Below are 17030 nucleotides of genomic sequence, written 5' to 3'. Positions count from 1 at the left end.
AAATCGTCTTATTTTTTAGTCCAAGTAAATTTCAAATAAAACACTTGAAAGCGTTGGGAGCTGCTGGTAACGAAATTGAAGTGAAATTCGCAGCGCAAAGGGTTAAGATAAAGAGCGGAGTTTGACGGTCGTAGGAAAAAGTAAGGCTGGACGTATACTTGGAATTAAAAAAGAAACGAAATAATAAACAGCGTGCTAAAATAATCGTTGTTATGTGAAAGGAAGATTTTTGTTTGATAAGAAGAAAATACGAGATTCGAGAGTCTATCGGTTGAAACTTTGTGGAATTCAACACGATGCGCCACAGTGCGCCAGTAACGGCGAATACATCAGGAGAAGCTCGCATTAATGATGATTGAAGGAGTGAAACGAAAGTACGAAGAGAATGCGTGGAATCGCCGAGGAAAATTACGTGGCATAGTCACGAATTTCATTAGAATGAGAAGCAATATCGTTCACAGTTGATGGTTACCCAACCACGTGGATTGTGTAACGTAGGTTACGTTACTCGACGAAGATAAACTGTGTAAGAAGGAAATTTTACGATGATATAATTCTCAACGTGGTCGTTCGATGTTGTCCATATCTATCGAATATCAACAAAAATGGACTTATCGCATTTTTCTTCTGCCATTTTCGATCGTGACGTGTATTCCATGAAATTTAATAATATAAATCGACTAAAAAGGAGTAGAAACGAGAGTTAACTTAATGGATTAACGTCTGCGTGTTTTCTCTCCTTTTTATTTTTTTTTTTTTTTTTTTGTCTCGACACTGCCGAAGAGACAAAAGAACCGGCGAAGAACATGACGAAAAAAAGAAGCAACGCGATCTCCTGTCGGAATAGCTGGAGTTTGTCATGTGTTGCCCATACGGAATCGGTTCTTATTTTTTCAGACTCTCGTAACTTGTCAGTGTCGTCGTCGCCGTCGTCGTTGCTGTCACAGAGTGTTCCGTGAACGGAAAGAAATGTGTCGCCGAGGCGATGTCGACGAACCGAATGACCAGTGGCTCTCAATCCTTAGCATTTTTATGTAAGCGATTTAGCGCTCAGGGTACTCGAGAAACATGCGCGCGAACTCGAAGATCGACTCGATGACCGTGTACGAGCCACTTGAAATGCGAGCAAAGGAAATCGAACTCGTTCGTACAGATTGACCTAGTTCGTTTCTACGTCGATCATCCATTCTCTTATGAAAGACGTGCCACTTTAATCCCAACGATAAATTACGTGGCACGGAGAATGTTCACTTGTATTCGCAATAACAGTGACGATTAACAATAACAATCTGTATTAACGACACGGTGATGTGCGTTAAGATTCGCAGAAGTGGACTTTAGTCACGCGCTTCAATTCCTATAAAAATCATCGCTTTCGTTCCACGCTTAAACAATAATAAACGATGAACAACAGGAACGCTTTTGTAAAAAACAATAAGCAACTTACACCGCTATGATACTCGTCCAGCAACGTGTCCTTCTTCCCTCGTTCCTCCTCGTACTTTTATTTTCATCCCTTTGTTGCATACTCGCTAAACACTGAATTTCTAAACTCTCTCGCTCGTCAAACGTAACGAGACCGCACAGATTCGTTCGATGGTTTCTCGCAGGATTGCGTCGGTAGAAAACTAGACGCGACCGTCAATCGACGTTTTCTTTTTTTTTTTTTATTATTATTATTTAATTTATACTTTACAATTTGTCCAGCTGGACATTTGGTAAATTTTTCTAACTTAATCAATCGACGTTGGCAAAGGCAAAAGGGAGCCGGCTCCTTTAATGCGGTAACGCGAATTATCGTCGATGAAAGCGCGAGTCCAGAATTTCCGACGTTCAATTGGACTGCGATTTGGCGCGGAACGAGATCGATCGGAGTATCGAGCTCGGTTTATCAAAGCGAACGTGACGCGGGGATCGGCGTTAGTCGTTTTACGGGTAAATTAGGCAGTCGGCGCGCGGCTTGGCATGGGGCCTGCGAGTCTCCGCAGAAGAATAAGAAAAGAGCCGAGGGAAGGAGGTCTCTGGCGGCTGGCCAACCCTTTTATTTTTATACTCGGTCCCCGGTGTCGTTTCTCGCTGTCTTCTACCCTCGATCGCCATTTTCCCCCGCTTTCGCACGAAATAAGTTTATCAACAAACGCGCGGGAGATCCTCGGCCGTTGCAGGGAGCGCCGGCAGAAATAGAGCGGGTCGAAAATAACCGCGCAAGACGAGACGCGAACCAGCCTCGAGAAACCATTTTCCGATCCTCTCCTCCGGTGCCTTCCGCTCCTTTCCTCGCTTCATTCACCGACCTCTCGACTGATCGACGTGATCGTAACTTGTACGCGCGAGTCTCTCGCAAGCCAAACGGCTCTATTCTTTTTCTTTTTCTTTTTTTTATCAATAAAACATACAAAACTGGCTCGCGAAAGTGCGATTTATTTCGGTGATTTTTTATTCTTACGATAGGAATTCATATTGAAAGGAATGGATTCAATGCAACGGTTCGTTTAGTCGGGCAGTAGCCGACTAAAATTTCCTTCGAACGAAGCTCGCATAAGCACAGTTCTGCGGAACCGAGTTTCTCTCAGTTTGAAAACTAACGTAATAACCCCCCTGAAACTTTCGAGTGCAGGCGTACCAGTATGACGTTCGGATTTTGACAATGCGTTTAAATGGCCGCGAGACTCAGTCAACCTTGTTTAATCCGATCCCCAGGAAGAGGCAAGTTTGGCCAAGTCGATATCCATCGGAGCAGGGGTTGCTCTGACCCTCTCGAAGAGAATCTATATCGTTGTTTTTCTGAACTCTACCCTCCTGAAAGGGCAGTCGTTCGAAGGTTTACGGTTCCGTATAAACACCAATTATCCGACAAACGAGGATAGATTATTTTTTTTTTTTTTTTTTTTATCAGGTCACAGTAGCACGACACCGTCGAGTCGATGGGAAAACCAAAGAGTTTGCGTTTCATCGAGTTGTTGCGCGTTTAAAAACCGTGACGGAATATCGACAGTACTCTCTCGTCGGTTAATCGTCCGTCAAACGCGGAAAATGAAATCTGACTGGAACTGTCGCTGTGAAACATTGGCCGCTGGCCTGCTCTTTTTACCTGAAAAAGATTCCACACCGTGAACGAAAATCCCGGCAAAGGGAGATTCCAAAAGGCAAATAAAAAATTTCACCGTAGCGAAAATTCATATCCTGTCTGCGCCGTATTTTTTCGCTGAGCACCTGGATCCTCGACCATATAATTCCGTAACTTTCAATACATACACTGACGCGAGCTCCGACAGAAATTCTCCTCCTTTCCGCTGAAAATTCGCCGCTCGGATCGTTCCATTCTTCGCTGTTCCGTTCTCTCAGCGTGTACGTTCGAATAAATCACGAAATACTTGTCAGTATCTTGGACTCGACTTGCATAATTAAAGCGATATAATTAACGGAGTTTCACGAGTCTCGGTGTAATTCAATTCTCTTGTACAATAGTAACAAGCTTAGTATGATAAATACGCCAAAGATGTTTATGCGTTTCATGCGAATAATAAACTTGCTATTGTAAAATCAATGTGAAATTAAATTAGCGTGCATCGTTTAACGATCTCAACACGGCCTGTAAATCGCAACTTCTATTTTTTTCTCTAGAATTATCCTCATCTACACGCCAACTTTCCGCTAATTAAAAACCAAATTCGTACAAACATATTTAGTTTAGGCCGCACACTCGCCATCGCGCCGTTGGAATCGCAGCAAATATCAGTCTAACCCGAGTACACCCGTTCGATTAGAAATTACGCGTTCGGTCTCGCTTTGAGGTCGCGCCGAATTCCGGTGACCCGGTTTAAAGCGCGTCGAAACGAGCGCAAACAAAGTGTTTGCATTCTAAAAGCGAACCGATCGTGTAACGTTAAGCCGAGACCGAACTCGCATACGCTCGCGTTATCCGAAATGATCGTAAAACGTTCTTCAATACCCAACACGAGATGTTGATAATTGAATTTAATTTATTACACCGATGGCTGACAACCCTTTGAATACGACCCGAACAAGATTAGAAACGCGATTTGCAAGCGAGTAAATGACCGGTTAATCGCTCAAAGAACCGAACATCGCAAGGAAAAAATGGTCATGAATGCAAAATAAATAGAATTGTATCGTTTAAATGTTAATACGCTTTCCTCTTAGATCTGCTAGCTATCGAAACGCGAGATACGCCAACTGCCAATAAAACAATCGCAGGAATAAAAACCACGCGTCTGCCCTGTCTTTTCATCTTTTTCCCGTTCGAAATAATAACCGGTGGAAGTTGGTTTCTGGTCTGGTCAACGTTCCGCGCTCGTGTCCCGGGAATAATAGCGAGAGAGGCGAGTTAAAATGTAAAGCAAAGTACGTCGGCGCTGTTCAATTACGCAGAGCGTAATGCATGCGGACTTCGGCGGGACAGGAGGACAAACCGCAGTCGCTAGGAGACGCGGAACGTCGAGTTTGCGAATGCAACCATCCACGTTACATGCACGCGTCCATGTATTCCGGATACATAGAGGTCTGCGCATCGGATAAACGCGCACCCCACGTATGCAACGCCGTTGCCCGCTCGAGTGCTTCTCCCCCTCCGGGTAATAACAGTAAATCCTTGGTAATAAATCCCTCTCCTCTGTCCCCTCTGCTCGTGCGCTGTCTCTCAGCCATGGCCTCTGCCTCCTCCACCTGTCCGTTCCTCCGTTTCTTCTCTTTCTCCCCTGTTTCGCTCTCTACTGTTTCCGTTCCGCCTGTATCTCGTCGTGCACAACCCCGTTCGCAAGTACTAGGACATGGTAAAAATTAGGTTGACGCGGATGATCGTCAGGAAATTATCAAACCCTTCTTGACGATTATCGTTTGAAATGTTAATATACGAAGAATTCATCTATTCGGTATTACACTAGCCTGGGTAATTACGTGTAAGTAAATTTGATTTCTTTCTCATTCATGTTCGCTGTATCCTCTCGATAATTCAGTACCATTGTCCAGTAATTAAAATTCACACTTTTAACTAGACCTGATTTCGTCTAATATACTTTTTTCTTTTGTAAAGACTCCAGTTAGAGATATTGTATTAGGTCGCCCGGAAAGTTTCTTTCGTTTTATAAGGAAATTTTCCGTTTTATATTATTTTTCCAATTACGTATGATCCATTTTGTTCTATCAAGATAAAGATCACAACGTTCGACAGATTAGGTTTCATGTTTGTGAGGTGTTGATGGTTAGGTGATAGTGCTGCGGCTGGTGTATAGGTCGCTGTGAGCTACTTGCTACTGGGGTTTAGGATTTTTGTCTTTATTCGTATCGGCTTCTTCTTATTTAGGAATCGAATTTAGAGTGCCCGGATTTGAACCTGGTCTTGAACGTTCGTAACCAACGGCGCTAACCACAGCTCTACCCGTCGTCCGGTCATAGATAGGGTCTTTGTGTAGCTAGCCACGGAACAGAAATCGTTTTTTTTTTTTTTAATATTTATTAAAATTGCAATCAATTCTCGCGTTGAGAATTTTCAGTAATGTTTCTGGCGTGGCGCAGTAACATGGCTAATTATTTATAATAAGTTAATACTTATTATAGATAAGTATAATTCGTACGTAAGTATTGTAAATAAGTAAATGTTACTAGAAATCGTCGGAAAGTCTTACTGTCGAGTGCCGCTACATTGGTATAAAGATGCATCGTTGTAAAAGACGGGTCTGCAAAAGAACAACCTAATAATCGTCAATTACATTTCCTATGAAATCAGCGGTTGCCTTAATATTTATGAACGAGGATGTACACGCTACATCGTGTTTCTCTGGCGATACATTTCATCTCGCTGGCGCTATCGCGTTATTGTTTCCGTCCTAGTCGTTAGATTCCAACGTACGCGTTGCCGCGGATTGTTCTCTCTACTGCTATCGCGTTTACAGCCAGTCGACCCTTGAAAACTCCCTGGGGTCGTAGCGTGTATACCGACGTGGACGAAAAGCCAATTCCTCGGATGCAACGTTTCAATGGTATCGAGGATTGCGGATCCGATTGAGGTGAAAGAGATGAAAGCTATGAGATGCGCTGCGAATCTAAGGCAGCGAAATAGGGGATTATTCGCTCAGTGGATCTATTACTGCAACTGTCGTTCGAAACGAACAATTTTATCGAAACCACCAGCTCCTCGTTTCTCAGACAAATTTCTTGTATCGTAATTTTTTAGAGATTCTAATGATTCTTTACGAAATGTATTTTCTGTAGCACATGTTTCACAGTTCGGTCATCGGTAATTCTAATCTTCCAATCAGTCGATCCGCCGATTCGGTATATTTTTCTGTCGCTGTGAGCTTGAAACGGCTGAGTCAGACTGACTAGATCTAACGTATGGGATTCCCGTTGCAAACGCAACGTGTCATTCTTTATCGGAATTTTCTCGCATTTGCTTGATGAACACGTGTTTCCTACTAGTCGTTGAATTATCGTAGTATGCGCGACTCGGAGAGATTAGCAACTTTCCTCTGTAATTGCTTACGTGTACAACGTAGCGACCAGCTACGGCGCTCAATCGATCGACCTTAATCGACAAGAATGAACAAGGGTACACGAACAACCTTCCACTTATCACGTAAACACAGCGCTGTGATGGATAAGAATGATTATACCTTGGATGACATAAATGAAGGGAATGTCGGAAAAGAGGTCCATGGTGAATAATACGAGTGCAAAATGTTCTTCTCAGCGCAGTATATCGTGAAATTCTTATGAAATTTTCATTTACCTCGTACGTACAAAAAGAATAACGTTCATTCGGTCATTGCATTATGTATACCGAACATACGTTAATTATAACTGAAATTAAGCTCGACTAATTAGAATTTCGTGTATCCGAAGCCGAGCATTAATTTGTTACGTATAAACGAAGTAAGGATGAACGTGATTTTCAAATTAAAGTTGCGAAGCAGTTTTTGTAAAAATCGATCGACTCACCTGGTATTCAATTATTGTTTCAGAAAAGAACTCAGCGCGCAACAGCCGACGAAGACGCGTGAGCGAGGGCGCGAGTCGCGAGAGACTAGAGAAAGACGGTGAAAGCAATTTATCGACGCGGCAGGAAGACCGGGAGAACAAGGGTCCACCTTCCGGCAGGCCCAGCAATCGAATACCACGAACCGTCTTAGAAGAGGCGAACAGCGCATCGAGCAGCGCGTCGAAGCTGCGAAAACGTGGAACCGCCGTAAAGAGTCCGGTGGAGAGTCCATCGCAGAGACCTGTGCGACGAAGGCCGAGGCTCAGTTGCCAGGAAACGAAAACAGAGGCGGAAGAAGATACCGAGCACTCGGGCGGCGTAAAGTCTGCCGAGAAAGACGAAGGACTAGGTGGAAGACTCGAGGAGGACGAGCGTGGCGAGGAGGAGGACGAAGATCAGGAACGCTGCGATCCCCTGACTAAGAGGCTCAGGACAAGTCCGGTCGGTAGGAAGCTTAGATCCGAGCGAAAGGGAGGTGGGAAAGGTTGCGAGGAGATAGCGTCGGATCTCGAGGAAACGGAAGAGGAGGAAAGGAAGCAGGAGCGAGCCGAAGGGGGAGAGGTCGAGAAGCTCGAGGAGAACGAGGAGAGTCAATCTAGGGAGCGAGACAGAGAACCAGAGCCTCCGCCTCCGAACAAAGTAGTAGACCCTGGAGGCGACACGGTTCTTCAACAGAGGCGATCGAACGCGGATCAGAAGGAAGAAAGATTTGGAACTAAGGGAGATAGCGGCAGAGAGAACGGCAAGGAACAGCAGGTGTTGGTGAATGGATCGCTGCTCGACTCGTCGGTGGTGGTCGACAAAGACAGCGTCCTCAGCGGTGCCGAAGCGAGCCTGTTAAAGTCCGGCTCGAACGGCAAGAGCGTCGAGGAGGAAGAGGACGAGGCCGAGGACGAGGACGAGGACGAGGACGAGCGCGAGGACGAGGAGGAGGACGGGGACGAGCGGGAACATCGAAATCGTGCTCGGGGACAAGAAGAGGAACCGGAAGGGCAGGAAGTGCAGGAAGAGCAGGAAGAGGAGGAAGAGGAGCGTGGCTCGCGAAGAACCGAGCTGACTACCGAGCTAGGCACGGAGGATAGCGTGGGTAGCGTGAGCGGCGCGAGGGCGGCGAGCGTCGAATCGGTGGTCGAGCTGCTGGAGTCGAGCAGTCAGGACTCAGGCTCCGTGCTGGAGAGGCTGAGTCCGCTTAGTAGCAGCGGCGGCGGCGGCTCTGGCAGGCAGAGCCTGCTCCTGGAGCAGCAACGGGAGCAGGAGCGAAATCGGCACAACGAGAGCCCTGTCATTCTAGCCGAAAGACTGAACAAGCCGCCACCGCCGGTAGCTGGTCACCATCATCATCACCTGCAGCAATACCATCAGCACCACCACCACACGCCGCCGCATCATCATCAACAGCAACGTTACTCGACCGGTAGTCCGGTGATACATCATCATCCGCAGCAGCAGCAGCTACAGCATCAGCATCAGGTAGCGAACAGTCCGCATCATCAGCAGCAGCAACATCAGCAGTCGCAGCATCATCATCAGTTGTCCTCGTCGAGCCTCCTCGAGGTGCAACAGCAGTCTCACACATCGAGGGGCGGCGATGAGGCCGGCCTCATGGAAGTGGAGGCTGGGGCCGGGATACCTGGAAGCGGAGTGCTCGCTGGTGTGCCAGCAGCGGTCGGTATCCGAGCGGTCGGAGCCGCGGCTGGTAGCGGCGCCGCGAGTGCAGCTTATGGGGACAGCGGCTCCGACAGCGGGGTAAGTTCCCTGAGGAGCGCCGGCTCTGGCGACGAGAGGAGCGGTAGCAGAAGCTCGGCGCTCAGTGTCGACGAGACCACCAGCTCCTCGACACCAGCGGCGGCCGCCACACCAGCTAGAGTCTGGCACGTGCAAAGCGTACAGCACACGTCCTTACTAATGGCGCATCCTCAACCACCTCCCAGCGCCGGACCGAGCTCCGCGGCCGCTGTGGCTGCGGCAGCCGCTGCAACTGCTCCACCGGTCGGCTACCAGAATCCCGCACCACCACCTGGTCATCATCATCCCGCCGTTGCGTCTGAAATGCTCTGGAGGTCGCAGAGGTACCCGCCGCTACCGCACTCGTTGCTCGGACCTGCTCAACCCACTCCCGAGGAGATCGTCGAGAGAGAGAGGATGCTTCGGTGAGTTTTAATTCTATTTTCACTTACGAGATTTACGACGTTCTCTCGACGAAATACGATTTACGATAGGATGATGCGAGCTCGTCGAATTGCCCTTATTCAAATTGCATAAAATCGGCTCTTCTATCTGATGTAGAAGATGCGATAAAACAACGTCTTCGTTGTATCCATCGCCAACCCTACTAATTTACCTATTGTCTGTGAAACTACACTCTCTTTTATCCCTGAACCAGTAAACCATTTCACAGTTTCGTGCACAACTTTTCGATAAACATAGCAATCACTGTCGTCAATACCGTCAAAGCGATTTCCGAAACGTCGAAGGACTCGCACTCTCTGGCACGGCCATCGACAACGACAGAGAAGCTAGCGGGGCGATTTTTCGATTCGCTTGGCTCGGTTTCAATAGCGGCGCTGTTTTTGCACCTTGCGTGCATTCCGCTCGGTCAGGAAACGAAATGCCATCAGGGAAGTGAATGTCTCTCGAAGGCAGCTGCGTGCAACGTTTCTTGCCCGACCTCAGCCTTTCGAGCGTTCTTTGTTTGCTCTCTCGCGTGACTGCCGACTATAAGGGGGAGGAGACGAAAAAGTAGCCAGGGTGGAAGGAGACGGACGTGGCAGTGTCTACCTGTCTGCGTTTCCGGACGGCAGCTGCTACTTGCTGCCAACTTCCGTTGGATGATCGCGATAAGATGCTGTTACCGATCGAATCCATTCAACGGTTTTGCTACCGAACCAATGACCCGAAATTCCTCGCTTTCCGATATAAATAAAACAAGCCTAGATCGTTCACTGACTCGAACGTCGACGAACTTCCCTCTCGGGGTCGAACGGTTCAAGACCACTCGGTGAAGTTTGACGGTGAACTTCTTCGCTCGAGAATACCAAACTTCAGCTTGTTGTCCTATCGTCAGCGTCTTTTTAACTCGTCGTAGGTTAACGTATTCGCGAATCCTCGGAATTCTTTTTTTCATGAAAAATCCTGTTATTTCGAACGTACTTGCACGATATCCAGCGTTTGCCCGTCCAAAATTATCTTACCGAAATTGAGCTAAAATGCAGCAGTTGCGTCTGTGGCCAAACACTTCATTCGCGTAAAATATGCAAAAGTAGTAAGTCAAGTACGTAGGTCGAATATTAAATGCGATTATTTGAACACTACGTTTTATTAATATCTATCGAAATATAATCTTCATTTCAAGTAGACTTTAAGAATCAACGCGATACGTGTGTGTATCGGTAGCAGCGAGTGTATTAAAACGTGAAGATTTCCAAACGTGCCTTTCAACGAATCGTCTACGAAAAGAAAAAATGCAACCTTCTAAAAATATTTGCTTGCAAAGTTTACGGATGGACTTTATGACGTAAACGCGTATGTTTAAAGATCTGAAGCCTCATATCTGGCGCAAGGAAGAAGAGGGTGTCCCGGTCGACAAGCTACCGCGATCACGCGTTCTTCCGCGACATTGGTATTGAACAGCGCCCTTCGTTTGTTGGTTTGTTCCTGGCAGCTTCGACGAAAATAAACCAGTCCTCGAGTACATACCACAGATCGCTTTCGGGTCGTTTATTTATGTCAGCGAAAGCACCAAATATCCCACGAAACTCTGGAGAATGAGATCGTTGGTTGGAAAAGTGGCGTAACGGAGGCAAAGGAATCGTCGTCGCGTAAATTCGTTTCATCACAGTGTCGAAATCGTGTCGTTCGTCCTACGCACACTTTTCGCCGCCTATCATCGACTTAACGACGCGCGTCATCGAGTAAATTGCCTCACAGTCGTAGGTCCTGGCAATTTTAAACTATCAGAATCGTATTTGCGTCTCTAGTCGAGCGTAAATAAATTTTCCCTTCTGTTTTGTGCGAAGACATTGATCTGGATCTGTAGTTGCTGGCAAAAGTGTCCGCTTGACTATTTCGTATCGGATATGCGAAATACAATTTCTATTGCAATAAATATTTCTAAAATGACAAATTACTTTCGCTCGTCTCTTTCTTTTTCTCTGTTTTCTGGTCTTCTGGTAGTCCTGTAATAAAGTACAGCAAGAAATAACGTCGACGGGTATTTTTGCGGCCAGCTGTACAACTCGACGATTTCTTCGTGTTGTCGTAAACAAGCTAATTCTCGAGCAAACGAACAAGTACGTACATAAATCGAGAGAAGGCAGGCTAATAATTAACAACGGGTCGATCTTCCAGCTCCTACTGGTACAAAACAAGTTGATATCGTCCTGTTGCGAATGATTGCACGCTACAAAACCGTGTTGCAACAGCAGGACCTACCGCCGCTCTAAACCTCCTGCTTCGTTAAATTGGTTTCGTGCATATTCCTAGGCACGTTAATTCAGCTCGTGCCTTATCCTTGAATAATTTTTCCAGCAAGATCGGCAAGCACGCGTATCCAAGATAGATCGTTCGCACGAGGCCCAGATCTCGGCCGATTGCAGCCTGTATTTTCCAATGTCACGCGAGATCTTCATTAGGCTGGATGATATTCATGTCGGCCGCTGCGGAACGCACCGTGCCGCACTCGAAACTCGAACGAACGAGCCGTATACTTTCTCGATAGTTTCGTTACTTTTCGTGCATCGTAGATCACGACTCCTCACGTGAGCCACGAAACTTCACCGCGCCGATCTTTATCGCCAGGAGGCGATCGACAAACCTGAGTACGAGCGTGTTATAGCGGTGCAGCGCGTGAAATTCAGCAGATTCCTGGAAGGATGCGGCGGAGAGTGGTTAGACGTTGCGGAGTTAACTCCGCCTCGTATCAGCCGTGTTCTACGACGAAGATTTAATTAACGGCGCGAAGTTGAGAGTATGGTTACGACCCGAGCGAAACTCGGACTACTTTCGCTTCACTCTCTCTCTCTCTCTCTTCCCTCCTCCTCTTTTCTATACCGTAGAAGCTGAGAGGCGCCCTTTCTGCTTGGAAATTTCGGTAACGAGCTTCCGTTCCCCTGCTTCGAATTAACGCGACGATTCGAAACTGTCGGTGGCGCAGTTGCGGTATCGAGCCAAGTGGCCGGGCACAACGATCGAACAAACACACTGCGGCAAAACATCGCGTAGTTTCGCCCTTTTTCCTCCGACGAGCGCATAGCCTTGCTGTTATTCTGCTCCAAATACGACCGATTACGTGGCTCCTACGTGTAACTGGCGCGATTTAACGCTTATGCAAGTTCTTCCCTCCTAAAGCTTTCCGTGAGCAGAAAGGAGGCGATCGACGATTCGTGGCGACAGAAACTGGCATTTGGGCACAAGGTCAGGCTACTTGTCTTTTTATCTTCTTCTTCTCGCGCACATCTTCTTCTTCCACTTGTTCTTGCATGCTGGAAGACCTCGTCCAAGACCGTTCGCTAACCGGTACGGAGGGAAAGGAATGCTCGCCAGGAAGCTATAAAAATACGTAGCCAGGCTGCAGTAGTAAGAAAAGACCACCGGTGCTCTCCCCGGTGTACAGTACCACCAGTCTCGTCAAGGATCGCATCTGCATAGAAATATGGTCTCGCTACTGGTCGTTGGCAGTTTTTCCTAAATTGTTTCTCCCTGCTACGCTCTCTCTCCTCCTCCTGCCACTTGGTAATACGCCTCGTTCCATTGAACGGGTTCTCGTTTGGCTACCTTGGAGCACGTTACGGCCAATCGCGTTCACGCTTATTCGCGCGATACGCGTTCGTTGATCCTGCGCCGTTTCGTCTCCTTTCATTCTCACGTTCAAATTTTCCAGCGTTCGCGACGTTACGAAGGATCTGTCGCGGATAGAATCGATTCACAGACGCGTTACTCGTTGCACGCTACATGATAAACACTGTTAGAATTTAATCTTTGAATTAAGATTAATAATCTGTGGAAGACACAATGTTTGTGTTGAAATAATATAATGTGATATTTATTAAACAATTGTTACAGTGAATATAAGTAAGTATCGTGGAATGTAGACAGTTGGCTAGTTATTCACAGACTGACTGGCTTAGTGACCCATGGCCCTTGCAAAGGTTTAGAACCCCACTCTCTATGCAGTAAGGAGTGTAACCTGTGTGGGTGTCTGTGTGGCGTCACATGTGCCAAAGAACCTTCTAGTAGCTTCTCGACGTGCCCATCGAGAATGTTCCATCCATATCCTCGCGCTTCTTCCGGCGAATTCTCGAAAGAGCATGCACGTGCTAGCCGTCGTGCTGCATCTCACGAACGCACGCTAGTGAGGATATCGCTGGGCAACGAAGGGAAGAAAATCCGTACGATCAATCACCTCATCTGCATGCGATTGATATCGTTGTATTCCAACAAACACGAAGAAGTTTAATTACGTGGCGAAATATCACAGCAGCGAGAAGAAGCGCACGATGGAACAAAATGGTTGGAAGTCGAAAATGCTGCGTTCGTTGAACGTAGCTGGCCTCTGCATTGTCCTTTCGCCTCTTTGACGATTCGAATGAGTTCATTACGCAACCAATTGGTATCCATCACGCGCACACTTTCTTCTTTCGTTTGTTCGGCTCGGGATGCCATTGAACACCGCGGACGAGCAATTTATCTCGAGGTCATCGCGTTATCGTCTCTCACGGGCTGACGGGGGACACGTTCAAAGGCCATGTGGGCGAAACACAGACAATGATGGCCAGTCGTTATGCGGTTCACGTGGCACACGTCCATCAACGCGGATGGTTTGCACGCTGGTCACGCACACGCGTGCAAAATCTCCCTCTCGCTCCCTCTATCGAAGTCTCGCGCTCCTTTCTCTTCGCTTGTAATTACCTGCCTATTGGCGCTTGTCGCGCTGTGAATAAGCCGAATCCGTTGCCAGATTATACGCCACCGTGAAAGCTAGCTAGAAAGCTGGCCAAAATCCAAATGTTGAAATTCAGTTTTAAAGACAGAAAGAAATTGAAACTGGAAAGAAAATAGTTTTGGCTATGTCTCGCGAGTCTGCGGTTACCTTTGATTATTTTACCGGCAGACCGCGGAAATAGCCGGCGTTTATTGTCTATCCGTCTGCTAATTCTGTCGGAGGGAAATACGCGAGGAAATTTCGAGCTGCCTGGTTTTTTACGGCCACGCTGTTTTTACACTCGTGACGCGAGAAGTTGCTGCCAGTAACAATGCTTATTGACGTTATCTGGAACGTGTATCTACTGGTGTACCTTTCATAAGCGACCGTCTATTTTCTTGAGACCAGCATGCGCTAATAAACGTCTTTTTCTCCGACCTCTAACCACGTACGTAGTTGGAAAAACCTCGCCAAGTCTGGCCGGATCGTCGCGAACAAACGGCTATTAATTAAATTACTCGACTCGGTTACCGCTTATTGTTACGGCTAACGTTGTCTTTCGTTTCTCTCAACCAGAGAATAGCAAAATACTGCCTGCGATAGAAACGAATTCTTCAAAGCAACACTGTCTTCTTTCAACGATTTTGACACGAGTATCGTAACGAGCAAACACGTCGTTCTCGATGCATTTATTTTCACATCGTACGGACGATATTCTCCGGTAGATACGAATATCTCAATCTTGAAGATACAAAACGTCGATAAATGATTGTTTAGAAGCTCGCGGAAAACGATAGAAGTGATATTTTCTAGGCTTCGAAGTTAGCGAGCCGAGTTCTCGGATCAAGGACAGATATCGTTTTATTATCTGACGGAGAAGGTTCGCAGAAGCTATTTGGAAAAAGAAGTAAAAAAAGAAATAAACGAGGGAAGAAAAGGTAGAAGACAGTGGAAGAGACCTATTGCGAAGTTAATAGGGTGAACGTGGAGGGAAAGAGGAAATTCAGCGTGTAACCGATTCCGAAGGTTCGTTCAGCTCGATTGAACTCTCCCATGTCGAGAGAAAAATCAGCGTTGCGCCAATGACTTCCTATTTCCTTCTACGTGGGCTCTATTCGGGTCAGTGACTTAACGAGTGGAATCCAGCCTCGAGACCGTATTCTCGGCTCGAAATCGTGTACACAAATAGCCCGGCGTATAATAATGCGCGGGATATATAGCTCATCTGCTATAATTGAAGCGACGTTCTGGTAGAAACGCGCCGGATCAGACATAAATATTTGATCCTGAAACGTTGCCTGATCTCGAGCGATGCGGAGCATGCGACAGCGCTATTAACGATTCTCAACGTGTTTCATCTGCTGCAATTTTAATTAGCCATCTATGCCGACTAATTAATTAAAACTCTTATCGCGCCGTGTTAAACCGAAAAACGTAAACCAGAGCAACGCCGAGAAAAAGAATTTGTCCATCGTATACGCAAAGACGAAATCGAAAGCAGTTGACATCGGTAAAATCACCGTTTTCGATTTTCCTCCGCTTGGTAAATTTTTTATCAAGAAGACCGAACGATGCAATGGCGAGTGCTCGTGGGTAACGATCCATCCTGCACAGTCAGCAAAGGAAAATGAAGCGGTGGTTTCTAATTCGAGAGACCATTAGAAAGACGAGCGTGCCATCCAACCCTTTCTTTGGTCGTGGAAAGAGGAGAGAGGAGAGAGGGCTAGGTCGAGGCTTTTCACGAGTGGAAGAACGCGCAACGAGATTTGCGTGGCCGAGAGCCATAAAACGCGTCACGCACACGTGATGCACGCGCGCTCCTTCCTCGCGCTCGCGTGCTCGTCCGTGTGGATGCCTAACTGCGTGTTCCTCCGAGTGGCTGAAGTGGCGAGCCCATTAGCGTGGATCATAAAGGTCCTCAACCTAGTGAGTCACCACGGGTCAATAATTACTAGCGAGGACCACGCGATGCTCCTCCGTGCTCTTCTCTCTTCTATCCAATGTATTCAGAACGATCCATCGCGAAACCAAGTTGCTTCAATTGCGTCGATGAAAGAACCATGTGAAGATGTTTTGCGCGATTTTTTCCTCTCGTCGCGTAACGACGATTAAACGTTCGCCAATGTCTGCTTCGATTCTGCTACTCGGCAAATTGTCATCCACATTGAACAAACTGTTCGCTAAGCTTCGGCTTAATCTATCGAGGGACGGATTCCAAGGTCGGATACTTGGTCTTGGGATTTTGATTAACTGGAAAACGCCGTCATCTGGCTCGCACGTATTGGCACGGTGCGTGTCGCACGCAATCCTTATAACAGGTTACGTCGTCCACGAAGACGACTAGCTCCTGATGACGTGTCAGTGGCAGGTGTGCGTCACGTGAAACTTCGTGCACCCAATGCATTATATTTAGAACTCGCGTCTCTCCCTTTTCTCTTCGGTTGCTATTGGAAGAAACGTTGCAGGAGACAAGTGGCGCGTTACGAGTCGTTAGCGGTTAATTCTTGCCATTAGCGTGTTTCGTGATACGCGTGGCGTCGTTAAATGCGATCGCCGTTTTTTCCGAAATATTCCGCTTCGAAGGAACACGACAATGATTTTCCACCAAAAGCACATTGATTCTTCCTACCTTTCCGACCGAAGTTGTCCGCTCGGATTTCTGCCGAATACTTTTGTTCCGATACACGAAGAATTTTTAGCATCTCGGTCGTATTTTCACTCGAACTATCGTGTATATGCTACAAAATGCTGATTCTATCAAAAACCTGTACATCCCTATTCGATATCTTGAAACGTGGCTTCCAAAGGATTTCAAACATGCCAGTCAAAGAACACTGTGCATCGAGCGATCCGACATTTATCGCCATTTTATTGGCCTTTTTACGCCGGCCTCCGATTCCATACAACAAAGGCGAATAAATATTTATCATGGCGAAACACGTGGCACGACTATTTCCCGTGGTACGTGTCGTTCGCACAGAAAGCCGCTTTAAAAGCTTTAACTGCGATTTTCCAGCGGCCTGTCGCTCGACAAAAATATAAATAGGAATCAAGATATAATTCGCCCTGTGTGTGCGTTAACAAAGAACGGTATTGTGGACGGTATCGTGGAAA

At 46.9% G+C, this 17030-nt stretch overlaps 1 protein-coding gene across 4 annotated transcripts in view; it reads left to right on the top strand.

Moving 5' to 3' along the window:
- Kdm3 (Lysine demethylase 3) overlaps positions 1–17030 on the top strand; it is a 233893-nt gene that overhangs the window by 132842 nt on the left and 84021 nt on the right. For all 4 annotated transcript variants that reach the window (XM_033342522.2, XM_033342493.2, XM_033342515.2 and 1 more), the window contains exon 8: positions 6981–9147. In XM_033342522.2, coding sequence (XP_033198413.2) covers positions 6981–9147 — 2167 coding nt within the window. The remainder of the gene's footprint in view (positions 1–6980; positions 9148–17030) is intronic.

Source organism: Bombus vancouverensis, chromosome 13 (genome assembly GCF_051014615.1).
Source record: "Bombus vancouverensis nearcticus chromosome 13, iyBomVanc1_principal, whole genome shotgun sequence".
Lineage (NCBI taxonomy): Eukaryota > Metazoa > Arthropoda > Insecta > Hymenoptera > Apidae > Bombus > Bombus vancouverensis.
This window is presented reverse-complemented; position numbering and strand designations above follow the sequence as displayed.